This window comes from Pyrgilauda ruficollis, unplaced genomic scaffold (assembly GCF_017590135.1).
Source record: "Pyrgilauda ruficollis isolate IOZ18807 unplaced genomic scaffold, ASM1759013v1 scaffold189, whole genome shotgun sequence".
NCBI lineage: Eukaryota > Metazoa > Chordata > Aves > Passeriformes > Passeridae > Pyrgilauda > Pyrgilauda ruficollis.
Window position 1 is genome coordinate 146,590 of NW_024517984.1, and position 25,345 is coordinate 171,934.

A 25,345-nucleotide genomic window follows, 5' to 3' on the forward strand; every position below is an offset into this window, starting at 1 on the left:
GGCAGAAGGAATTGCAAAGGAAAGTAGAGAAATAGTGGATCAAATCATCCTGTTTCAGTAGAGTCTTCTCCAAAGAACAAACACCAAACACTGGAGTGATTCACAGTATTTTCATTGTTGCAAACATAAGTAATTTTGATGTAAAATACCTCAAATTAACCTGCAACATTTCAAGTGCAGGCAGGCTTAGGAGTGGAACCCAGCAGCCCTGCATGCCAATCCCTCTGCCTCCTTCTATATTTGTAGCTTACGTTTAAAACCCACATGGATCTGATTATAGATTTTGCAGAATGTTCTGCTTGTGGCAGCAAAATGATTTTTCATTTAACTCTTGGTGTCTCTCAACCCCAAGAGAAGAAAATTCAGCCATAATATGGAATAGAATTGAGAATTAATTAAATCCCCCACCATTAACAGTGTTGCAGTTGGAAACCCATCAACACCTTGTAATCGGCCAACCCACAGAAATGTACTTCAAAGAAAAAACAAGCGACATCAGTCAGAAATAGACTCCCACCTTCTGCTCCAACTCCTACCAGAAGCAGCAGAACATGGAGCCAGTGGAGCTGTGCTGAAGTGCACAGAAAGTTAGGGAGAGGGAGGAACCAGAAAGTCTAAAATTAATACTGAAACAAACCACCGGCAGGTCCTGAACTTGGAACTATTTTCAGATTGAATATGTGTTCTCTAACTCAACCACACTTCTGAGCTGACAGAGCACATTTTATCAGGGAAAGAGCTCTCAGGTGTTGCTTCTACCCGCCTGTAATATCATGAGCATATGAAAATGAGAGATATTTTTGGCTTTGCACAAAGACCCTGGCTGGTAGGATCAGCCCTGGCCAGAAACAAAGCCCAGAAATAGTGTTCTTGGAAAACAGGTGAACAAATCTATCCTGTTTTGCTTTCCAGTTGTTTCCCTGGTTTCAAAGATCTACAGACTAAAGTGGGATATGGAAAATAAAAGTCCTCCATCTGGATTACACTGCTCTGTGCTTGTTTGGACAAAGAAAAGCCACAAATGTGACTGATGTCAGTGGCTGGCAGGATCTGTCAGTGCCTCCTGCTTGATCCCTCACTTGCTCCCTTGTACTCATGGTGGCATGAGGCAGTGCCAGGTTGCAGAAGGTCTTGTCAAGACCTTTATTTTCTCTGGATATTGTGCCCCTACTCAGATACATTTGGCCTCACAGCCTATGGCTTTGGCATTAGGGAAAAGAGTAACAGATTCATGATCACATTTCTTGGCAGCTAAACCTGAACCTCAGTCACAAGTGCCTGTAGATTATTTTGTACTTATTGGGGTTCTCATCCCATTTCACTGGGACTTGCAGAAAACAGTAAAAGCTGGTTGTCCCAAGCAGCCTTGTTCCATGACATTATGTAAACTTTTCATGGAAGAGCTGACCTTTGAGGTACCTAAAATTACAAGAGTGGAAGCTCTACCAATCCATCCCATTTCCTTTGTTGGTTTTTCCTGCCATGAGATAGGTTTGGCATTTCAGGCCCCGTCACTTTGGTATCCAGCAGAAAGACCCGTTCCTGGGTAGGAGAGCACTCCCGTGAGCGCGTGGCTCTTTCCCTGACTGCCCTCCTGTCTCGTGCAGCTCTGACGGCGGCGGCGGGGCGCGGGAAGCTGGAGGTGTGCCGGCTGCTGCTGGAGCAGGGCGCCGCCGTGGCGCAGCCCAACCGCCGCGGGGTCGTGCCGCTCTTCAGCGCCGTCAGGCAGGGCCACTGGCAGGTCAGTGGGGTCTTCTCTGGTGCTGGGTCATGCCATCCCTTCTGTCTTGCTGGGGTAGGCATGGAGAAGACAACCCCCTGCTCTTTTGGGGAATGGTCAGAGCAAAAAGGAGTGATGCTGGTTCTTCTGTCACCCTAAGCTCTGGCTGGCTGCAGACAGCTTTGCTTAAGTCCTGTGTTATAGAATCATGGAATAGCAATCATCTGATCATCTAATTCCATCCCCCTCCTATGGGCAGGGATACTTTCCACCATCCCAGGTTTCTCCAAGCCCCATCCAGCCTGGCCTTGAACAGTTCCAGGGATGGAGCAGCCACAGCTTCTCTGGTTATCTCACCATTTGAGAAGCAAATGGGATGCTCATGACTTAAAAGAACATTTTTCCTGTCCTTATACCTCCCTTCATTTTCATAATCCTTAATCATCCCTCCAGCAATCCCAGAGGCCACCATGCCTGTAGGGGTGGGCTTTTTCTAGAACGTGGGGTCTGTTCTGCTTTTCCTTGGCCCTGGCATCTTCTCAGCTGTGTCTCCAGGTGTAACCTGAGTCCCTGAGTCCTGGCTTTGTGTGCTGCAGATCGTGGACCTCCTGCTGACACACGGTGCTGACGTGAACATGGCAGACAAGCAGGGCCGGACGCCGCTGATGATGGCCGCGTCCGAGGGACACCTGGGCACTGTGGAGTTCCTGCTTGCACAAGGTTAGAGCACGTGCTGGGGACCAGCTGTGGTACGTCCCACCACACCAGCTCCAGCTTCATCCTGAGCAAAATTTGGGATTGGGTCAGCTCAGGATCATCTGGAGGGGCTTTGCCACAGCTTCAGGATGGTTCCTGGGTGCAGCGTGGGTAGCGTCAGAACTGGCAATGTGTTGAGGTGCTGGAGCATGTCCAAAGAAGAAAACAGAGGTGGGGAAGGGTCTGGAGCACAATAAGTGGCTGAGGGAGCTGAGAGCAGCTCAGCCAGTAGTAAAGGAGGCTCAGGGGAGACCTTCTGGCTCTGTACAGCTTCCTGGCAGGAGGGGGCAGCCAGATGGAGGTCAGGCTCTGCTCCCAGGGAATAAGGGACTAGAGGAAAAAGCCTCAGGTTGCTCTAGGGGAGGGATAAAAGGGTTGTTCAGCCCTGGCACAGGCTGCTGAGGGCAGCTGTGGAACCCCCATCCCTGAAGAAATTTAAAGAATTTAAAGATGAGGCTCTTTTAGACATGGTTAGTGGAGGGCTTGGCAGTGCTGGTGGAACAGTTGGATTCAATGATATTGAAGTCTTTTCCAACCTGGATGAGTCTCTGATTCTGCATTGTCCTCCCTTGCAGCCTGTGTCCCACCTTGGCATTCCTGATTGCTCTAGATGCCATTTGCCTCCTCCCCCACTGACTGTTGAGAGCTCTGGCCAGAGGTTTCTGAACACACCTGGAGCAAACATTGCCATGCTGTGCTGCTCCACAAACAGTCTGTGCCAGCAGGGAGACCTCTTAGTCTGCTCTCAGCTGTGCAGACCAGGGATGTGTCAGCTGGGATGAACAGGAGCGTTTAGAAAATTCACATCACTCCCACATTTGCTGAACATTCTAGAGGCAGGGAATCTCATGCTGGGAGGTTTAGAGTTTGCCTCCAGGAGAAAAGCACTGCAGCAGCAACTCATCCCAGCTGCTGGCAAGAGCATCCCGCAGGTAGCTGCAGCTCCTGGGAGGAGCAGAGTGATACAGATCATCTCTGCACTCTCCAGAGCCAGAGCCATGGCTGTGCCATGGCAACAGGAGTTGTCTTCATGCCATGAAGAGGAGTGTTCACTTAAAACTGCTGTTCAGCTCTCATATCCGTATCCATATGCCGTGTGGAGCAACACTGACCCGTTGGTATGGCAGCGCCATTTCCTCATCCAAGAAAACGTCAAGTTCCTCCTCTCCTTGGCTTGCAGTTGGCAGTAGTGTATCCCACAACGTTGTATTTATATTGGGTAAAGTTCAGGAAGAAATACTGCTGGAAATTGTGTACTTTCGGGTAAAGGGGAGGGGAGTGAAGAAGGGAAAATATGTGCTTTTTTAGGAGAACTGAGCTGAATTGACTTAATTCCCCATGGTGACCTGCTGAAACAGCAAAATGGTCTTCATCTCTGACTCACACACGCTGGAATGGGGTTGGATTAAGTTAAAAAATAAATAAATAAAAAAGCTTTTACAAAGATGATGTCTCAGATGAGGGAAGTCAGATCTACCATGCTACTCAGATGTTTGCCAGGAAAGCCCGCAGAGGTAGGCGTGAAAAAGTTTGCAGCTTGGTGTGAATCAACTCATTTGCCACAGTTTTTTTTCCCATCAGGGTATTTGAAGTTGCCACAGAGGGTGGGATCTGTGGTGGCAGAAACGTTAATAAAGGAATTAATAATTATGTACAGAGCTCTCTGAAAACAAGCTGTCATTGCCGAGCAGAGTGTTTGTGGTAAACACTGCTAAACAATGGAGAGCTCTGAAATGAACTGCTGCTCGTTCTTTCAGGTGCCTCCATTTCTCTGATGGACAAAGAGGGCTTGACAGCCCTCAGCTGGGCCTGCCTGAAGGGCCACCTGCCCGTGGTGCGTTCCCTGGTGGAGAACGGAGCTGCCACGGACCACGCGGACAAGAACGGCCGCACGCCGCTGGACCTGGCGGCGTTCTACGGCGATGCTGAGGTGGTGAGTGGCCCGTGGCACACCCAGGGGAAATGGGCACTTGGTGTAAAAGCCATAAAATCACACAGTTCGGCTTGATGTAGCAATGAACACGTGTAGTAGTCCTGGCTCTCCGTATGGGAAGGTGCTTCCACAGAAGCTGATCCGAGAATCCCAGGGTGGTTTGGGTTGGAAGGGATCTTAAGGACCATCTCGTTCCACCCTGTGCCGTGGGCAGGGACACCTCCCACTATCACAGGTTGCTCCAAGCCCTGTCCAACCTGGCCTTGAACATTTCAAGGGATGGGGAAGCCACAGCTTCTCTGGGCACCTTGTGCCAGGGCTTCACCACCACTGCAGGAAAGGATTTCTTCCTGATATCCAGTCAAAACCTACTTTTTTTCAATTGAAAGCCATTCCCCCTTGTTCTGTCATTCTAGACCCTTGTCCAAAGTCCCTCTCGAACCTTTTTAGAGCCCCTTTAGGCACTGGAAGAAGCTCTAAGCTATTCCTGGAGCCTTGCCTTTTGCAGGCTGAACAACCCCAGTTCTCCCAGCCTCCTTAACGGAGGTGTTCTAGCCTTTGGAGCATCTCCATGGCTTTCTCTGGGCTTGCTCCAACAGGTTGATGTCCTTCCTGTTCTTGAGACCCCAGAGCTGGATACAGCCCTCCAGAATGGGGTAGAGGGACAGAATTCCCTCACTCAAGCTGCTTCCTATAACGTACCCTCAGACACCGTGGAGATGCTTTTAGCCCAGGCAGTGGAGAAGAGCAAGCTTCTGCTGATCCTACATCCCCAGCAGTGTTGGGGGTCTCAGCCAAGAACAGAACTGACTGTTGGGCTTCTCATTGCAGGTTCAGTTCCTGGTGGACCATGGGGCCATGATCGAGCACGTTGACTACAGTGGGATGCGGCCCCTCGACAGAGCAGTGGGCTGCCGCAACACCTCGGTCGTCGTCACCCTCCTGAAGAAAGGAGCAAAGATAGGTAGGAACAGGGGGACACTGCCATCAGCTCTGTGCTCAGTCAGGACTCAAACAGTGGGGCTGGCATCCTAAAAAATACAAGTATAACCCAGAGGCAGCCTCAGCCCCAGCCGCTGCTTCACACTCCGAAAGCAGACGGTGAGCCAGGACTACTTGGTTCTCTTTAGTAAAAATGGGGACTTTATTTCTTTTCCTGTCGTATTACTTAGCAAAAGTTAATCAATAAACAACTGTTTCTTTGGCAAGGTCTTTCCTCTGGTAATGCTTTTTCTATCTTTACTAGTCTGAGTTGCCCAGTGTACTCTGTCCATGCCTTGCTGTGAGCTGCTGCGTTCACTTGCTCTGTGTATGCTTCCAGACCTCAGTGTACCTGCACTGCGCCACACAGCTGCTCACGTTACGTTTTCCTGTGAAAGGGGATTTTGCTGGTGCATTGGCTTCCTCGCTGCCTGCCTCTCACAGCTGCTTTTTTCCTTTCTTTTTTTTTTTTTTTTTTTCACCTTCATCCATTTTTTTCCCCCCTCTCTCCTACAACTTCTTGTTTTCTCCTTTCTTTGAAGGTTGTCAGACGTTACCGAGTCGCCCACGAGGTATATCTCATTGCTGTCAGCATCAGCTTCGATCTGATAGCTTTGTTAGCCTTGCTTTCTCCTGTTTGATTTAGTCTGCATGCGTCCCCAACACCTCTAATCTTTTAATTTACCTCACCTTCAAATAATTTTTTTAATGACTGTTGCAGAGAATAACTTGAACTCAAAAACTAACCTCCTTCCTCAAAAACGTACTGAATCTACTTATAGAATATTGTTGACTTACTCTTCACCCACACTAATGAGCTGTCCTCAAATTTTTGCCACCCCTTCCCTCCCAGTATTAGTCCTTGAGATATGAGCTGGCTCTTCAGGGTGGCCCCTGTGCAGAGCCAGTGCCCCCAGCCCAAAGACGCCTTCGGCACCAGCAGCACTTACATACAGCCTTTCCTTTGTAATTGTTTCTGCCTTAATGGATTTTCTACTCTAGTCTTTCACATCTTGTGAAGCTGGAAATCACAATCCACTTAACCACAAGCCACCTATCAACAGTCAAACTGCAGATTCCCTAGTACACTTCCATAGATTTCAGTTTAGAAATGCTTTTATGTAACTGTTCTGATTTTTTCTTTAAATACAGTTTGTTTCCCCCATCTCAGCCTGTCCCATATTCAGCACTGCCCTCTTGTGGAAACTGCTCCATCCTTTCCCAGGCCACTGGGATTAACCTTAATGACTGCAAAGGAAAACCAATGCAAGGGGGATGACATTAATTTAGGTGTCAGAGGAATTGTCAGCTCAGTCCTTTGGAGCACTCTGCCCTTTGACCATGCCAAGTTGTTCTCTCCAGCAGAAATTCCCACCCCAGGGTATTTTTTTCCACCCAGCTTCCTACCACCCTTGCATTGTATGAGTTCTTTACCCATCATGCATCCTGTACACTACAGGTCCAGCAACTTGGGCAATGGCAACCTCCAAACCAGACATCATGATCATCCTGTTGAGCAAGCTGATGGAGGAGGGAGACATGTTTTATAAGGTGAGAAGGGTGGGTTTGGAACATGGAACTGATGCAACTTGCAGCATCACTTGGTGTGAGGTTTTGACCATGTTAGGTCAGTGGTTGGTCCTCCCCAGCCTAAATGGCTCTGTGATCCTAATGCTGCTGCCTTAACCCATGGCAAGTAAAAGCTCCTACTCACAGCATTCCTTGTGTTCTAAACTGTTTGGTTTTGGTTAGTGGGGTTGGAGAAGAGGGGATTGATTGCCCAAATCTGTAACAAAGCTGAAGCAAAGCCAAGTTGCATTGGATTAGAGCCAGCACTTCATTTCCTCTTTGAAAACAGCAGGACCTAAGTGTTTGTTGGGAGTGCTGCTGCCATTGCATCAGGGCTGGCAGCCTTGTCATTACCTAGTGGGCTCACTGTTGGGGATCAAGGCAGCAAGATAGAATACCCCAGAAAAACTCCCAGGTTAACTTCTTGCAATGAGAACAGATTGTCAGGACACAGCTGGCTTTGTCATGTCCTTTAGCCCATGGGAGACATTCCACTGTTACAGTTAGGTAGTCTTTTTTTGCTCTCTGTTTGTTTTAAGCCAGTCTTCAAAACCTGGGGATTTGCACACACATAGAAATGGTGCAAGTACAACAGTGATTCACTGTGAGGCTCTAAGGGTGAAGCAGAAAATACACAAAGCTGGCATTGTAGTAGGAGTTATCTGCCAGAGATACATGATACAGCTGAGAAACCTGAGTCTACAGGTTTTTAAAAATCCTGTTTGTATCTGCAAAATTTATGTCTGGGTCCTGAGAAACTGTGTGTGTCCTAGATCCCATCCTGCCCTCTTTCTCTCACCCTGCCTGTCAGCTGCCCCCCTTCAGGGTGCACGACATCCCATCCCAAAATTAGTTGCCCAAAATAGCAGAGATGAGTCACCTTTGAAGGTGACTGTTGCATACCAGTAATTATAAATGAAACCCACTTAACAGACTTAGATGTAGAGTTTCAAACATCTGAAGCCCAGGCAGGTGAATCTCACCCTGTTTGTCCAAGTTCAGAGCTATGGCAGTGCTGTAACATTTGTCTTTGCTATTGCAGAGGCTTCTCTGAGCTCCAGAGCTCCACCCAAAGTCCCACAATTTGCGTTCCTTACCCTCCTGGATGTGTATTAAGCTTTGGGTGGAGGGTGTTTTCCAGGAATGGGTAACTGATCACCCAGCTCAAAAGACCATCCAGCCAAGAACCAGATGGAGTTGTATCGAGTTAACACCATTTCTCCACGTTTCCTGCTGTAGCGTGACAGCTCTGTATGAAGTGGGAGATCTCAACTTGTGCAAGGCATCTGCCTTTCCAGCTCAGATGTTCCCTTGATCAAATGTTCTGCCCTTCTTTTCTAGGAAAGAGCTAAGTAGTGAAGTTGTGCTTCCTTAGCCACCTAAAACATTGGTTGGGCTGGTGAGTGAATTCTCTGCAGGGAGGTGCACTCAACCCAAGGATGAGTTTTGACATGTTTTCCTTCTAATAGAAAGGTAAAGTGAAAGAGGCTGCCCAGCGCTACCAGTATGCTCTGAAAAAATTCCCCAGAGAAGGGTTTGGAGAAGACCTGAAAACCTTCCGTGAGCTGAAGGTGTCTCTGCTTCTCAACCTGTCCCGGTGTCGAAGGAAAATGAATGTAAGTGTCCCCTCTTTTCATGGCAAACCCTCTGCAGACATGTCCACTCCTCATCGTGCTTTGGCCTCTCGGATCTCTCCTCTCTGTAACCTGGTTGTCCTTCACAGAGCACTGACATTTTATAATTCCAAAGCAGTAGTGGTTTAGTGTGTGTTTCAGATGATTAAAAATTCATTGCTGTGTTTATAGCTCTTTGAATTTTTTATTACTCCCCTTTGATGATGATGTTCACATCGTCACATGGGGGTGGAGGCATTTTCCAGATTTCTGGGGCAGCAGTGAGGAGGAGCCAGGAGATGTGCTCCTTTGAATACTAATTAATTTCAAATGAAGGAGCATATGCTTAGGGGGTTAGCACTTCCCCAGGGCAGTGACTCATCCAGAAACACCTCCACAAGACTCCTTCTGGGCCCAGAACTTCCAGATCCCTGTCACTCTCCCCACTGCAATCTGGCAGCATCCAGCAACCAGCTCATGCAGATGCCTGTTCTGCCCCCCTTCCCTGACTTGGAGTGCAGGGACTTTCATTTCCACAAATTAAAGTCCCCATAAACTCAAAAAGTGACATAGCTGAGGTCATGAGCCAGCAAAGGTTACACTGGAGGGGAAGAAGCTTTTGGGACACCTTTTTTTTTCTTTTTTTTTTTTTTTTTTTTTTTCTGTGAGGAAGAAAGATGGAAAATAAGGGGAGTAAAATCTTAATGCTGGTGAACAAACACAGTTTGGAGAAAAAGTGTGACCCTTCTCTTTTAATCAGCCAATTCACAGCTAATCAACTCCAGGATAAGATTTTTGGTTTATCATTAACTGGGGAATGCCAGGTTTTGCGATAGAAAATTTTAGAGGGTTGTAATTGCTCCTGCAGTTTTTGCACCTATAGATGAGGCCATAAAGATTCCTGTCTCATGACTGCATTCCCAGTTCAGTTGGTTGGACAGTAACTCCTCAGTAACTGCTACTGCAGGTACAAACAGAAGTGTAAGGTTCCCCAGGCAGGGCATGCCCATAGCAAGAGTTGGCATCACAAGTATTTGAACAAATCAGGAGCAGCACTATTCAGTCCTTTCTCCCAGAGCTGCTCAGGTCATAGCCCAGTCCAAAGCAGTGTTTGGCTGTGAAATGGAATCCTCCCCACGGGGAGGAGTTCTCCTTCACAAGTGCTGAGCTTAGCAGGACGTGCAGCACTCAGAACAAGGCAGGGGAGGGTGGTGACAGGATCTGAACCAGGGCTGGTAATCTGGTCTCATGGCACTGCCCCTGGAAAGCACCCAGAGCAGTCCCATCCCATTCTGTCACCCTCTCCCTGCTCCCAAACTATCCTCTCAGGTGAGCTGTCGTGAGAAGCGAGGAACAGTGGGATTGATGGGAGACCTTTGCCAGGCAAGTCCTGTTGGCACCTAATGCAGCTCTGTCCTTCACAGGCAATTTTCTTCAGCTCCTTGAAGAATGTCAGTGTGTTCAGGGAAGCAGAAGGGTGTGGGAAAGGTTTCCTATTGCTTTGAGCTATGGAAAAAAATCGTTCATGAGATAACATTCCAGCCTCTGCAAGACGAGATGTTTCCTCAAGACTGTAGGATGTTGGAGAGGCATTTACATGCACGTGTTGGGGACACAGTGAGGCTTGCTGGCCTCTGTGGGTGATGACAACAACTTGGGTTGACAACACCTGAGTCTTTGGAAAGGCCGTCATAGCTCCCTGTCTGTAAATTATGTTGAATCCATGTAAAATATTCCAAAACCATCAAGTTTTCCATGCAGTATGAAAGTCCATACTAAGTTTGTTTTCTTCCATGCTGTATGTATTTTTATCTCTGAATTTATTCAGTTGCTTACCTGCACACCTGTTCAAATGACAGGATTTTGGAATGGCGGAGGAATTCGCCACTAAAGCACTGGAGCTGAAACCGAAGTCTTACGAAGCTTACTATGCAAGAGCAAGGGCCAAACGCAGCAGCAGGTGAGCAGGGACAGAGAGGAGGGTGTGAGGGGCCAGTCTCTGCCAGCCTGTCACATCAAGTGTGGGCAGCCACGCTGCAGAGCCAGGCAGTGCCCCCATGGGAAGAAATGGCCAAGGAACGTTCATTAGTGAGATCACAAACGTGCTGAGCTCCAAAGTAATGCCCTCCCTCATCTGGTGATTTCTGAGTCCAGATGTTTTGGGAGGTTTGTCTTAGCGGGACTTTGTCTGGACATCTTACAACACTGGAGACCTGTGCACCAAAGTGGGGTGTTATTTTTCAAAGTCCACTTTAGTTTGACCACAACTTGGATTCAAAGCAGAATATGACTCATGGTCTGTGTTATACAAGAGGCAAGACTCATTCACCACAGTGGTCTCCTTTAGCCTTAAAATCTGTGCATCTCTGCATTTCCTGCAGCCCTTTCTGCCCAGCACATGCTGCTGACCAGCTGGGCAGTGGCTGCAGGCAGGCACTGCCCAGGGAGCCTCCAGCCACAACTTGTGCCCAGGGCACTGCAACCAGCTCCTGGAGAGCTGCAGCACAGGGATCTCCCTTGTTCACCTGCCTCCCTGAAGACTAAAAGATGTGAGATTGGATCCATTTGCCATTCCTAATGAGCAGCAGGGCTGCTTGGGAGTCCTGTTCTCAAGGACTGGGCACCCTGCCACTGCATATCTGTTGAATTGGCAGCCAGAATGTCTCACATAGCAGTGCAGGTATGTGAGCCCCTCTGTGCAAACATCCCAGCTCAGCAAGCGCCACCAGTGTGTGACATTCCATACTGGAGGCAAGTGTGGCAAGCTGATCCAGGTCCTGACGTGGGAGGTGAAGCCATAACCTCCTGTTCCACAGAGGAGCCCTGCAAGCTGAGCTGTGCACACACCTAATGCCTTTCCTTTAATGATTTCCTCACCATTGTTCCCAAAACATTAAGAGGAACCTTAAGACCCATGTTCCTTTTCAGATGATATCAGCCTCCCACATACCAGTGTCCTTTTCTCCCCGGGACACTCCAACAGAAACTGTCACCACTTTGGCTTTACTTCTTCCTGTCCCAGCCTGTGCCCAGCAGCACCCCTGGGGTCACCCAGCTGGAAGGAGAGGAGGCCTTTCCTTATTGCTGATCTTCAATGGCATGTACAGAAGATTAAGCTGGTGTTGGGAGGTGCTGGGGGGATCACAGATGGGAGCTTTTCCCCCATCTGGGTGGGTTTTCCCAGATCACAGTCACGTTCAAACACATAGTTTTGCTCCAGAGTGAACAGTGTCCCTGTAAATGACAGCCCCCTTCCCAATCCCCCACCTGCCTGTTACAACTCCTAGGCTGGCCTTTCCCTCACAAAGGCTTCCCTGGGCTCACAGCCTCTGGCACATTGCTTGATTGCTTCATTCCAAAGAAGTTAGCCAAAATCCACTGCAAAATTGGAGAGACAAGCCTTGCGCAGAGCGCTGACCTGTGGGAGCCCCTGAGCTCTGGAGCCAGGCCTGACGCTGTGTGGTCTTGGCATCAGGCAGGAGTTAAATTTTCACTGGCGTGAGTGGTTGTAGCTCTGTCAGAGCTTGTTTACAGCACTTGTGAGCTGGGCTTGTGATGATCAATGTGTTGGTGTCCCCTTCACTAAAACAGAGGTGAAGCTCATGGTGATGCTAGGGGGAGTAATTAATAAGCCCCTAACGTAAGCTGCAGAGGCAGGCGTGTTTGCTAGTCTGGGTTGTGCCGTCTGAGGACTGTGTTCCCTTCTTCTCCAGAATTTTCCCTCTGTTTGGATAATGTAAATCCAAGGGAGGCCCATAAGGCAGCACGTGAGAGGTGCAGCAATCAGTAGCAATCACAGCTCCCTCCCTCAGTAACATGCACAAGCCATTTTATTCCCCGGGAATCTCTGAAAAGAGCTCCATCCAAATCCAAAGTACTTTCAGTTCTCATTTCTGTTCCTTTGTCAAGCAGGCAGTTTTCAGCAGCCCTGGAGGACCTGAACGAGGCCATCAAGCTGTGTCCTAACAACCGTGAGATCCAGCGGCTGCTGATGCGGGTGGAGGAGGAGTGCAGGCAGGTGCAGCAGCAGCAGCAGCAGCAGCAGCCATCACCTCCACTCCCAGTGGAGCCAGAACCCGAAGCCCAGCATGAAGAGCTGTATTCTGTGCAAGATATCTTTGAGGAGGAATACCTCGAGCAGGATGTAGAAAATATTTCCATTGGCTTACAGACAGAGTCCAGGCCAAACCAAGGGCTGCCCATCATCCAGAGCCCACCCCCATCTCCAGCTCACAGGGACTCAGCCTATATTTCTGGCTCACCACTTGGCTCTCATCAGGTCTTTGATTTCAGGTCCAACAGCTCCGTGGGTTCACCAACCAGGCAGGGGTACCAGTCCACTTCTCCTGCTCTGTCTCCAACACACCAAAACTCACATTACAGACCCAGTCCTCCACACACATCCCCAGCTCACCAGGGCTCCACTTACCGCTTCAGCCCCCCTCCCGTGGGAAGCCAGGGCAAGGAGTATCAGAGCCCACCGCCGTCTCCCCTCCGCAGAGGCCCCCAGTACCGTGCCAGTCCCCCTGCAGAGAGCATGAGCGTTTACAGGTCCCAGTCCGGCTCCCCGGTCCGTTACCAGCAGGAGCCCAGCGGGGTCTCCCAGCTCCCCGGCAGACCCAAGTCTCCTCTCTCCAAGATGACGCAGAGATCCTTCCAGATGCCCCAGCTCCCCGTGGCCGTGCCGCAGCCGGGGCTGAGGCTGCAGCCAGCCAAGGCACAGATCGTGAGGAGCAATCAGCCCAGCTCCGCCGTCCATTCCAGTACTGTCATCCCAACCGGTGCCTACAGCCAGGTTGCCCACTCGATGGCCAGCAAGTACCAGTCGTCATCAGGGGACATGGGGGTCAGCCAGAGCCGGCTGGTCTACCAGGGCTCCATCGGGGGCATCGTGGGTGACAGCAGGCCCGTGCAGCATGTGCAGGCGAGTCTCAGCGCCGGAGCCATCTGTCAGCACGGAGGGCTGGCCAAAGAAGACCTTCCACAGAGACCATCTTCAGCTTACAGAGGGGGGATGAGATACAGCCAGACACCTCAGATTGGGCGAAGCCAGTCCGCCTCCTACTATCCGGTGTGCCACTCAAAACTTGACCTGGAGCGTTCTTCCCTACCCGCCAACCAGCTGGGCTCTCCAGATGTGTCTCACCTCATAAGAAGGCCCATCACAGTCAATCCCAGCGAAATCAAGCCTCACCCACCGACTCCACGGCCTCTACTCCACTCTCAGAGCGTTGGCCTCCGCTTCTCCCCTTCCAGCAATAGCATCTCCTCCACATCCAACCTAACTCCCAACTTTCGCCCCTCTGCTTCGATTCAGCAAATGGAGATTCCCCTCAAGCCAGCCTACGACAGATCGTGCGATGAGCTGTCTCCGGTGTCACCCACGCAGGGGGGCTACCCCAGCGAGCCAGCCCGTTCCCGGACCACGCCGTTCATGGGAATCATAGATAAAACTGCTCGGACTCAGCAGTACCCCCACCTCCATCAGCAGAACCGGACCTGGGCTGTGTCGTCAGTGGACACTGTCATTAGTCCCACGTCTCCTGGCAATCTGCCCCAGCCGGAATCCTTTAGCCCGCCCTCTTCAATCAGCAACATTGCCTTTTATAACAAAACCAACAATGCACAGAATGGCCATTTGCTAGAGGAAGACTATTACAGCCCCCATGGGATGCTGGCCAATGGGTCCCGGGGAGACCTCCTGGAGAGAGTCACCCAAGCCTCCTCATACCCCGACGTCAAGGTGGCAAGGACGCTGCCCGTGGCGCAGGCCTACCAGGATAACCTGTACAGGCAGCTCTCCAGGGACTCCAGGCAAGGGCAGACGTCCCCAATCAAACCAAAGAGACCATTTGTGGAGTCTAATGTGTAAAAGACACTTGTTGGAGTGAGACCCTCATGTTTTCAGCACACACTTCCAAGCTTGATTTCCATGCATACTATTATAATTATTATTATTACTATTATTATTTTTATTTCTCTTTGATAGCTACATGATCAAGTTTCTCCGGTACTTTATGTGGTGGTCAGACAGCCATGCACGTGCTCCAGCCCTTTTGTTCCCCAGCTGACTGTGAAGCCAACATCAGCCGAGCCAGTATCATTTGCCCAATTCCAGCAAAATTCCAACCAGGATATCTTAGTCCATGGTGTGGGGTGGTCCAGAGATATCCCTACGCAGCAGGAGGTAACCAGCTCTTTTTCAAGAGACAATTGCCTTGGATTTAAATTGGTTTCTTTTCTCTCAGTGATCTCTTACTCAACTCTGATGGGAATTCCTAGGGAATTCCACAGGAGCCTTTCCCAAGGCTGCATCCACAGGTCCCCGTGCCAGCCAGGCTGTTTGGCTCTTTGCCCCAAAGAGTGGATTACCCTCAGTGATGTGATTTAACGCCAGTAGCTATGCACAGCACCCACAATACCTATTCTGATTCTGCTGGCTTACAGCACTTTCCTTCCTTATTTAACTTGTCACTGGCCAGAAGGGGTGGGGATCACACAGCACTTTGCTGCTTTCCAAGTACCTACCAGGTGCCCTCACACTGATTTCTTTGCTCTGGGGCATTTTACAAGCATTGAAGGTGTAAGGTTGGCCCTTTGTTATGTGTTTTAATCAGCCAAGGGAATTGGCCAGGAATCTCTTGTGCATGAACTGGGGTTGCACTAACTTCTTCACACTGTTGGCAGACTTCACCTCACCCACAGCATTTGCACGGGGCAAGTCAGTGTTGGGGACTTCATCTTGGGGGGGATTTATTACTTGCAAGGAAGAGCAAAAATCTGACTTAGGAAATGGTATTCAAAGAGGAAAATTGCAATTCTTAATTTTTGTTTAACATTTTTTTTATGATGAGGATGTAGAACATGGCATGATGGTCCCAAAAGAGGAAGGGTCCTTCTACAGTCCCAGGCCTGCAGCATCCCTTCCCTCTGGCTCAGTCCTGCCAGGGATCAGGGGCTGTGCTCCTCTTAAGATCCTCTGTTCCCAAAATCCTGGAAAGGGACACCGTGTTCCATATCTGTACATGGTAGAGACCATGTGTTGCTTTTTGAGAAGCTGTAGTTCAGAGAGACCTATTTATAATTTATTTATGTTATGTATTTCAGGACATTTTCCAGTTCAGGTTGGGTTTTTTCTATTATTTTCAGTTTTGTAATCAAGTGCAAGTCACATCAAGACAACGTGAAAAGCAGGGGCCGGTTCCAAAATCCTTTTTATAGGATTTTCAAAAATTTTCTCAATTATTTGCTGAAAATTTCTTTTGAGGTGGGGGGAAGAACTTCCCTTACCAATTCCTTTATTCCTGGTGGGTTTGTAATCTGCCTTTTGCGTTCTGAGGGTGAAGGGTGGGATGATGGGAGGGAGAGATAACGCTGTAGCTTGTTTTAAAGCAAACTAGTGCCTGTTGCCCAATGCCAAACCTCACTCATATCAACTCTTGGGAGCAATTCAGTGCTGAGCAGGGGAGTGGTACCTCCAAAGGGCTACTGAGAATCGATTGCAAGACTTCTTGAACCAAATCACGGGCTCCAGCCTCCGCTGGTGTGAGTGAGCATATCCCAGCAACACATCACTGCAGCTGCACCCTTTCACACCAGCTCAGGACAGGGTCTGGATCTCTTGAAGCAAACCCTGGCTTTGATGGGGCATTTTTTCTTTTCCCTGTGTGTGGCTCAGCACATCTCATTGCTATTTCGTTGCCTAACTTGCTCAGAGCAAGCTGGGACATGCACACCTTGGGCCAGGGGAGGCTTGTGTCTCATAGGCACATGGAGAGCATTTGGAAGGGGGGGTTCCTCTGAGTTTTGGCAGTTTTGGGGCACTCCAGGGGCTGTTTGGTCTTTGTCAAAGCCAGTATTTGGATTGAGTTTGGTGTTTTCTTCCTTGAGGTGCAACCCAGTGCTGACTCTGCTTTATCCCAGGGCTCTGTAAAATGGGGGGCTGGCTGGGACCCCTTCAATGGGGTGGGTACCCCATGGGGACACCCAGGTCTGTGCATAATTTCTCTCCTTGCAAATGGGGTGTGATGGCTTTCTTTCTTCCTTTCATTTCTGAAATAACATGCTCTGTATTGTAAGGAATAACTGCTTTCTCCTCCACATCCCACATGCCCATAGCTGGGGAGACATACCCTGGGTCTGGAGCAGCATCAGTCACTTTGCTTAGTGCCTCCCATCCTCCAGCTTTCTGCCTGAGTGAGTGGCTTCCTACCTTTTGTTGCTTCTTTGAAAGGAAAAAGTTCAGCCCTGTCCCTGTGTGACACCCGGCCGATGCTCCTCTCCCTGGCAGCAGCGAGCTCCAGGGCCAGTGACAGGAGAACTGCCCATGCTCTGCTTTGGCCACTCACTGCCTTGTGCTCCCAGTCCTGCCCTTCAGAGCATCCCCCCCTGCAGCACTCCTGTGTGTAACTTTCCAGTTTCTGAAGATGTTTTAAGGGAAAAACAAAACAGCTCACGCTTTTAACACAACCACAAAGCTGAAGGAGGCTTGAAACACTGCAGCATGCAGGTTTTTTCACGATTCCACGTGTTACATTTTCCACAGGATTCTTGCACTAATGGTTTTCCATCTGTTCTCTCTGTACATGGGTGCACTTTACTGTTTGAATTTGTTACTATGATAAATACTGGATATTTAAGCGTGAGTAGTGTCTTCATTAGAAAAATAGCAAAACAGCTCATGTCTCTTAGTGTATTTTTCAAAAAAAGAGAAAAGAAATGAAGCAATGAATCATAACATTTATAGCACAAGAACTGACTTCTGTATATAAGCATCAACAGATTGAGTAATTTTTGAATACAGAATTATTTGCAGTGGTTTTAAAGCACTTCCCTGGCAATTCTCTTAGGGACAATTGAGGCAGGATGGCTGCTGTGGTCACCAGGTGGGTAAGAAGCACATTTCCTCCTGGAAAAGCTGTTCTTGCTCAGTCCCCTACATCCCCACCAAAGTCATGATTTGGTCTTTGCATGAGGAGAAGCAGAGGTCGTTCTGTGTTGTGCTGGCATGGCCCCTTTGTGCTTGGGGGAGCACAAGGTCAGATCTCACCCTGAGGGCCCTTCATCCTCTACTCTTAGATCTGGGTCTGACAAGATCAGGCCTCACTGTGGGATCACGCTCAGTTTCAGACATTGAGCTGTCCTGTACATCTGTGCTATGTATTTAATTACTTTTTGAGTAATTAACATGCAGGTCAGTGCTGCCAGCTGGTGCCTTCATGCCCTCCTGACTGCAGTGGTACCACTGGCAAGCCCCATCTTCAAGCAAGCAGGATTTTGGGTCCACCAAGTAAAGCAGGTTCTTGATGACATTGAAACTCCAGTTTTCATTCTTGGGGTACATGCGGAAGGCAGTGCCAAAAGTGATGCTGAAGCTGACCCCTTTCTTTAGCCAACCTTCCCACCAGGTGTCTCATCCTCACCTGTGGCTGCTCTGAGACCCAGGTGTGCTGCCACAGAGATGGAATCTTCTCTCCCAGCATCAGGTGTGGGTGTCTGCCCTATCCCTCAGTGGGAGTTCATTGGCTCTCACTTTTCTCCCAGGTCAGGAGAATGCTGCAGTCCCAGGGGAGTGGACACCCACATGGTGGGAGGCTCTGCAGGGTCCCACCAGCCAGGCTGGGAGTGGCATCAGAGGGCTTTGGACATAGTCTTGAGTGGGCATCAAAGTGCTTAGGAAAAGGAGGCTTTTACAAAGACATGTCCTTTGAGATCCGTCTCCAAAGGAGGTACAGCCTGAGCTGCCTTCTCTGTGTCACTGTTTGGGAGGACTGTGATGGTTCCAACAATCTGAGACGTGTGTCTGTCCATCTGTCTGTCTGCTGTGGCACCAGTGCCCAGCTCAGTCTGTCTGAACACTGAACTTTTTGGTTATTTTTCTTTAACCTGGCTGTGAAGAAAACCGCGTGGCTGGTGTGAACGTGTGAGCGTGCGTATGCCAAACACTGGAGTCATGCTGGGATTAGGTCTGGAACCAGGGTGGGTAGTAAACTGCGAGCAGTTCAGTCTCCTTTACTAAGGTTGCTGTATATTCAGGGTTACCCAGGAGAAGTCTAGCTAAAACCGAAGTGCCAGCTCTGCCTTATCTAGAGAACCAAGCAAGCCAGCGTGCCTGCTCGTCCTCCGCCTTCCTCGCCTGCGGGGGTCCATAGTGCGCTGCCGTGAGCTCCTTGGTGGTTGTACTTTGCTGTACTCTTGGGAATTCAAGGTAACTCTTCTACTGGTTTATCAGCCTTTACCCAAGGGCTTAGGGAAAGAGCTGCTGTACCTGCTGGGACCTCTGCAAATCAAAGCCTTCCCCCCATGCCGGCTGCACTTCGCAGGCTGGTGGAGGGTGTGTTGGACACAAAGCACAATGGTTGAAAGTGAATCTGCGTTTTTTTCAGCTTTATGTGAATAATTGCTGGATTTTCATTCAATCAAACTCTTTTTTCTAATATAAACCACTAAGGGCTCAATTCTTTAGCAAGATGCATTCGTGTCCAACTCTTGACTCTACAGCTGGATCTCACCAAACTGGTACAGACCGACCCAAGAGGTCACAGCGAGCGCGGCCGTCACGGGGAAAGCCAACAGACACCCAACCCAGCAGCCGTGTCCTTCCTCCTGCTCCTTTTCTAGCTGTCACGGTACTGGGGAGTCAGCAGCCCAGTCCCATCTGATGGGATCACATCCTGTGGTTGTGAAAACAGAGGGCTGCTTTGCTAAAAGACTTCGTCCCTGTGGGTGATGCTGTCCAGGGACGGCGGTGGGGAGGCAAGTCAGGGTCGGAATGGGTGGGTGGGAAAGCCTCGTGCCCATAGAGCTGGGTCCCCACAGGGCTGCCTCGCTGTGCACTGCTCAGCCAGCCACTGAGAGCAGCACTGTGTGCTACATAAAGTCCATTGTGTTGCTACACTGATAAGCCAGAGACTCGTGTGGACTCTGCCAGTACTGCCGGGCTCATCCCTGTCCAGCCTTTTCTTTGCCATAGTGTTGCGTTCAGCGTTCCATCTCCTTTCTGTCTTCACATCTGAGAGGATCTGAGTTGGGTACAAACACGTCCACTACACCTGCCTTGTGCTTTGTACAACTCCCTGGTTGCCATCCTCTGAGACACTTGCTGGGAAGATCTTTAAGACACTTAAATTTTCCTTTAGCTTTTCTATAATTCAGATGTAAAGGACTTTCTCTCTGTACAGTATATTATCCAATGCATGTTCTGTTCTCTCTGATATATTGAACACCACACAGTTGTGATATTGTGCAGTGGGAAGAGCAGCCCCTGCCAACAGCAGAGGCCTTCGCCTCTCATCTCTAAGGAAAGAAGAAAACATATTTTTTCCTTTGCTGTATTTGCTTGAGCAGAGTTTTCTTGTCTGTACATGTGAGCTGTGAGATAGATGTGAAAAGTTCAAAAGAATGCATTTCCCCCCCCAATGTATACAGATTGTAATCTGTACAATGAAAACTGTATGTATGAAAAAATGTACCTATTTATAAATGGTTAACACTTGGAAATGGTGTCTGGGCTGCTGTTTTTCCCACACTGGGGCCAGTGAAGGAGTGTTCTGATGCTTCTTGGTGTGGAAATGATGCTGTGAGAGTTGGGTCTCACAGTCACTGCATTGGGGTGGGGACAGAGGCCTGGGAACCACCAGGAGTGGGAGGAGACAGAGGCAGCACTAGTGCTGCTGCCAGCAAAAGGCATGCAATAATATAGTGGATAATAATTACAACACCCAGTGCATGGCCAGAGCCTGGAGATGTGCCCATGGGGACCCTCACACAGCTACCACGGAGGTCTGCAGGCTGGACAGGACAATCCCACCTCTGACGCCCACCCACCCTCCCCAGCCCCTCAGGCTCCTTTCCCTCGGCGTGTGGGAACTCGAGCATACCCCAGAACTGAGCTGGGGGGGCAGAGTCAGGAGGAGGACAGGGTTAGCTGCAAACATTTATTAGGTCAGGAGCATCCACTGAGCAAACACATCATGCGTGGGGAGAAAACACTTCAGACACGAAGCTGCTGAACCTGCACAGGCACAGGGTCACTCCGAACCCCAGAGACCTTTAGGGGAGCATCCCTGCACGTGGCCATGCTGAGGGTGAGGGGCTGCCAGTGAGTGGGACATCCCAGTGGTGGCAAACATCCCCTCTGCCCATCAGCACTGGGAACAGCCTGTAGGCTTTGGCCCACGGTGCAGAAATCTCTGCTCCCACTCCATCCCCAGAGCAGGGAAGAGGAAGAGCCTGGAGACCCCTCTGTGCCCCTGCCAGTCCCTGCCCTGCCCATTCCCACAGCACTGCCATTCCCACAGGGCTGGGACGGGTTCAGGGGTCACCAAGGCCTGAACAGGGCAGAACTTTGGATGATTAAGGCCAAGCCAAGCTGAGTCCAGCGGGCAGCATTGCACCAAGCATGTCCTTCCCCAGCTGTCCTCGTCACCCTGGGCTGGGCAGAGATGCAAACCAGCAGGGACAAGGTGCACAGGAACATTTCAGACATTACAAGGAATTTATGCTGGAGATGCAGATGTCACTGGCTGCCACCACCAGGGCTCTCTCCCTCTGTCAGGGTCTTGAAGTCCATGGACAGGGCCAGCTCCTCTGCCAGTGGTGGGCGCTTCCACTCGTCCCGTGTCAGCACGTAGCCCACCACCAGCCCAAAGGCCACCAGCAGCACCCCCAGGGTGTTGGCCAGGATGCCCTCAGGCACAAAGTGGCTGTAGGAATCACTGCAGGGATGGAGAGGGATGCTCAAGCCTTAAGGGATGGGTGACCTGTTCCTATCCTGGCTGGGACCCCCTCCTCATGCTCATCCTTCAGCCACACACCGTGGGAAAGGTCCCTTCCCCAAATCAGAGCAAGAGAGAAGTGTGGGTGTTTTGCTCACTTTTGGGAGAGACACTTGGTGACAGCAGATTAAACTGATGGCACAGTCCTGTACTGGGGCTATAGGCAGGCCAGTACCCTCCCTGCTGGAGGGAAGTGGCTCCTGGGGTGCCCCATAACCCTGTCCCCACAGTGCTGGGGGTGACCCCAGTGTGCAGCTGGGGTCATCACTGTGTCCTCCAGCTGCAAGAGCAGAGGTCTCAGGGACATGAGTCCCTGCGTGTTTCTGCAAACACCTGGACACAGGAAAGTGGCACTGGGCATTTTATACACATTCCCAAAGAAAGCTGTTCAGGATCCAGCCCCTTGCTAAACTTCATCTGGTAAATGACTCAGCAGCAGCAGAAATAAAGGCCTCAAGGGGAGATTTAAGAGCCACAGATTGAGCAGGGACAGGAGCATCCCTCTGCTGAGGTCTGGGGGGCCACCCCCTCACCCCAGTTCAGTCACCCACCTGATGTTGAAGAGGAGCATCTCAGTAATGCCCAACAAGCATGAGGTGATGGAGAGGATGAAGAGGGTGATGCCAAAGAAGATGTGCTGGGGCTTGTACCACCCTCTCAGCGAGAAGGAAGCACCGGGAAACAGAAAGAAACCACAGCCCAGGAGCCACTGTGGGGACACGGGGATGTCACAGGTGCTGCAGAGCCCCTTCCCTGCCGGGGGTGGGGCAGGGGCTTCCCACCCCTCACCTGCAGGAGGTAGAGCACGAAGGTGGCCATCCCACACCAGGAGTGCAGGCTGTACATGTCAGGGATGCCCTTAGCCCGGTGTGACTCGAAGACAGCGATGATGCCTGCGGAGAAGAGCCCGTCACCACCAGGGCAGCATCCTGCCCAGTCCACCCCTCCCAGCCCAGCCCAGCCCAGCACTCACCCACGAGGGCGATGACCAGGGCCAGGCCATGGAGCAAGGCGTGCAGTGCCTTGGTGGAGCGCTTGGCTTCGTGCCTGAACACCCGATACACCAGGAGAGCTGCACAGAGAGGGCACCTGAGCATCCACAGGGCTCACCCAGCACTGCCCAGGGATGCTGGTGCACCTTCCCCGTGTCTTTTTGTCGCCACTTTGTCCCCTTCATTCCCTGCCCGACCGCAGCTCCAGGCTTTGGAGGCTGCAGCTGGCACAGGGCGCGTGTCCCACCGTTCTGCTCACCGTCACCTTGGAGGAACACCATACCCAGCACCATGCACAGGGGGTGGGCGTTGAACTGGAGGGGGCTGTGCCAGGCCACGCCGCCCCGGTAGCGGCCCAGCCAGGCCCCTGTGGTGGCCAGGAGCGTCAGGCCCAGCAGCTGCGACACGGCCACGTACGCCGAGAGCCCGCTGGGGTTGGTGGGCGGCGGGGCCCCGTCCATGGCAGCCTGCAGGGACACAGAGGAGGGGGCGGCGAAGCCACGGTGGCCCCAAGCCACAGCAGGTCCCGGCTGGCCGAACCTGGGCTAAGGTCCGGCTCCGAGCAGCGTCCGTCGCCTCTGCTCCACCCTCACCTGCCACGGAGCCGGACGCTTCCTGGTGTCGCTGCGTCACCCACACCTGGAGGTGGCTCCCAGCCGCCACGGCACACCCATGTCCTGCTCCTGCACCTCCTGCCTGCTCCTGGACTCCTGTCCAATCCTTCTGTCCCTGCCTGCCTGCTCCTGCCCTTCTTGCCAACCCTCCTGCCCCTGCCTGTGCCCTGCGTGCCCCATTCCTCCTGCCCCAGCCCTCCTGCAACAACCGTCCCTCCGTCCATACCCCTCCATCCCTGTCCTTCTGTGCCTGTCCCTGCCTCCATCCTTTTCATCCCCATCCCTCCATCCCCCATCCCTCCCACTCCATGCCCATCCCATGTCCCACCTTCACCCCCTCCCCAGCCCACCCACCCGCAGACCCCCACAACAACCCCCAAACCCTGAGAGGAAGGACGTGCAGGGGTAAGCAAGGGACGCCCTCCATGGTAAAAGCAATGGCCCTTGGGGACATGGGGCTGAGTGAACATCTGTGCTGGCGGGGGGGACAAACACATGGTGTCACCCAACCACAGCTACACCACAGACCCTTCCCACGGCCCCCACAACTCACCTGCTCTGTGCTTTGTGCTGGGTTATCCCTCAATGGATCGGAGCCACCTCCACCACTGTCACAGCCACTTCTCCTCTTTTCTGGCACCTAGAGCCAGCAGGTCCTAGTCCCCAGGTCCAATGTCCCCCCTCTGCCCTGGCCCCTGTGCACAGCCTCTGGGGAGGAGCCTCCTGCCAGCTGTGGCAGACGGACCCACGATGCTGCCAGGACTGGGGGAGTGTGGAGAGGGGGAAATGCATTAAGACCACGCACACACTTTATTCCCAGCCACCTTTATTGGATCAGCCAGATAAGTGAGTTAAGGGAATTGGTTTATCCCATTAAGTTGCACTGCAAAGGCTGCCTGTGTCCAGCCTCACTGCCTGGGGCCATGGGGTGCTCTGTGGGATGAGCAGGGGGACCAGGCTGGGGGGAGACAGTGAGAGGCACCGGCTCCCCCATGTCACAACAGCCTCCCCCAAACTCTCATCACACCGAGGGGCTGCTGGCGCATCTGGGGGTTGCAGAGGGGGACCCATGTAGCCCTGTCCTGCCCTTCCACCAGATGCAAACATCTGGCTCTGCTGGCAGTCACACAGAGCAAACACAGTCCCCAACAGCACTGAGGATGGAGGGACAGGCAATGAACACCCCCAAACACAGAGCCTGGCAGAGGGATATTCATTAGCCACCACTGAGTGCAGGGAAAACTGGAGGTGACTGGACCCCTTCCAGGACCTGCCTGTTCCCCTCCCAACCTCTCTCTCCCCTGCAGTCCCAAGCACATCCACAGTTCCCCCTTCCCAGGGCAAATCCAGTGCTCCTTACTTTTGGCAGGGTGTTTTCTCTGGTTAATCTGGTTAATCTGGTTAACCCACGTGCCCTGGGCAGGATGAGCCTTCCACAGCCCGGCCCCCCTCACTGTGGCCTCTGGCTGGGACTCTCCAAAATGCCGGGGGGTCTCACAGGGCCTGTCTCTGCTCCCGATGCTCCTGCAGGGGAGGGGATTCTCTCCAGTTCATAGCTGAGGAGGGTCTGAGGGGCATACTGGAGGGGTTGAAGGCAGATACCCACACATCTCCCCCGCGTTCCCCAGCCCTACCTGTGTGTGCCGGGCGCTGCCGCCGTGCCGGGCCCAGCGGTGACAGTGTGTGAGCAGGGACAGGGCCACCGCGTTGGCACGGCAACGCAGCGGTGACAAAGCGAGGGGGAGCTGCACCCCAGCACGGCTGCAGAGGCAGCAGAGGCAGGGGGGCTGCGGAACTGGCAGGGGGATCACCAGCACGTGGGGGCCGTGTGTTCTGGGGACAGTCCCCGAGGAGGTGGCTCGCTAACAGGGTGTGTGGCACCCCCATTGCCGAGCTGTTCCAGGCACCCGCCTGAGGCCCGGCTCCCAGCCCCGAACAGGCCGGGCTGCACCAGGCCCTACCGGCTTGGCCCAAGGACTGTCCCCTTCACAGGGGCTTTGTCACCGTTCAATTTGTGTTTGGGCCTTGCTGGCTCATCCCCGCAGCCAGCAGCAGCTCTGGAGTGACATCCTGGGAAGCAGAACCCCTTGGCTGGGCTGGTGGAGCGGGGAATGGCAGAGGGGCGGCATCACCCCCCGACCTCCATCTGCCCCACCGCAAGGGCACACCCTGCACGCCCTGCGGAAAATCCCTGAGGGAGAAAGAGCCTGGGGACAGGATTTGAGGGGAAAGAAGGCGAACTGGGGGGAGACGAGGGGTGTCCCCATCTCAGCTTTTCCAGGCCGAGGTGCGGGCAGGGCCCCCGGGGGTGCAGCGCTGCGCACCGGGGGGAGCAGCGCCCCCGGAGCACCCCCCCCTCGCTGTGTCTGTGTGTCCGTGTCCCTGTGTCTG

The 25,345-nt window shown here is 51.9% G+C and overlaps 2 protein-coding genes across 8 annotated transcripts in view; one reads left to right on the top strand and one right to left on the bottom strand.

The window, feature by feature from the left end:
• Positions 1 to 15,899, top strand: part of TANC2 (tetratricopeptide repeat, ankyrin repeat and coiled-coil containing 2) — a 146,663-nt gene extending 130,764 nt beyond the window's left edge. For 5 of the 7 annotated variants that reach the window (XM_041465417.1, XM_041465420.1, XM_041465421.1 and 2 more), the window contains 9 exons: positions 1,608 to 1,741; positions 2,317 to 2,440; positions 4,234 to 4,409; positions 5,241 to 5,373; positions 5,933 to 5,962; positions 6,850 to 6,941; positions 8,429 to 8,575; positions 10,432 to 10,532; positions 12,485 to 15,899. In XM_041465417.1, coding sequence (XP_041321351.1) covers positions 1,608 to 1,741; positions 2,317 to 2,440; positions 4,234 to 4,409; positions 5,241 to 5,373; positions 5,933 to 5,962; positions 6,850 to 6,941; positions 8,429 to 8,575; positions 10,432 to 10,532; positions 12,485 to 14,444 — 2,897 coding nt within the window. In that variant the 3' untranslated portion in view covers positions 14,445 to 15,899. Of the gene's footprint in view, positions 1 to 1,607; positions 1,742 to 2,316; positions 2,441 to 4,233; positions 4,410 to 5,240; positions 5,374 to 5,932; positions 5,963 to 6,849; positions 6,942 to 8,428; positions 8,576 to 10,431; positions 10,537 to 12,484 lie in introns of those variants that run through there. The other 2 variants (XM_041465418.1, XM_041465423.1) reach the window with 2 other exon arrangements.
• A 4,743-nt stretch (positions 15,900 to 20,642) lies between these two features.
• LOC121352457 (transmembrane ascorbate-dependent reductase CYB561) lies at positions 20,643 to 23,588 on the bottom strand. The gene is made up of 6 exons (XM_041465410.1): positions 23,508 to 23,588; positions 22,600 to 22,807; positions 22,322 to 22,420; positions 22,138 to 22,241; positions 21,900 to 22,057; positions 20,643 to 21,288 (listed from the first exon to the last, which is right to left on the bottom strand). The coding sequence occupies exons 2-6, from the start codon at positions 22,799 to 22,801 to the stop codon at positions 21,090 to 21,092; spliced, it is 762 nt and encodes a 253-aa protein (XP_041321344.1). The 5' UTR covers positions 22,802 to 22,807; positions 23,508 to 23,588; the 3' UTR covers positions 20,643 to 21,089.
• Between the last annotated feature and the right edge of the window lie 1,757 nt (positions 23,589 to 25,345).

Bases quoted from the DNA above. Each gene is read 5' to 3' on its own strand.
- LOC121352457 (XM_041465410.1), bottom strand. From the start codon at position 22,801: ATGGACGGGGCCCCGCCGCCCACCAACCCCAGCGGGCTCTCGGCGTAC. The intron at 22,421-22,599 runs GTGAGCAGAACG...CTCTCTGTGCAG, and splicing joins GGTGTTCCTCCAAGGTGACG to CTCTCCTGGTGTATCGGGTG. The intron at 21,289-21,899 runs GTGGGTGACTGA...CCATCCCTGCAG, and splicing joins ATGCTCCTCTTCAACATCAG to TGATTCCTACAGCCACTTTG.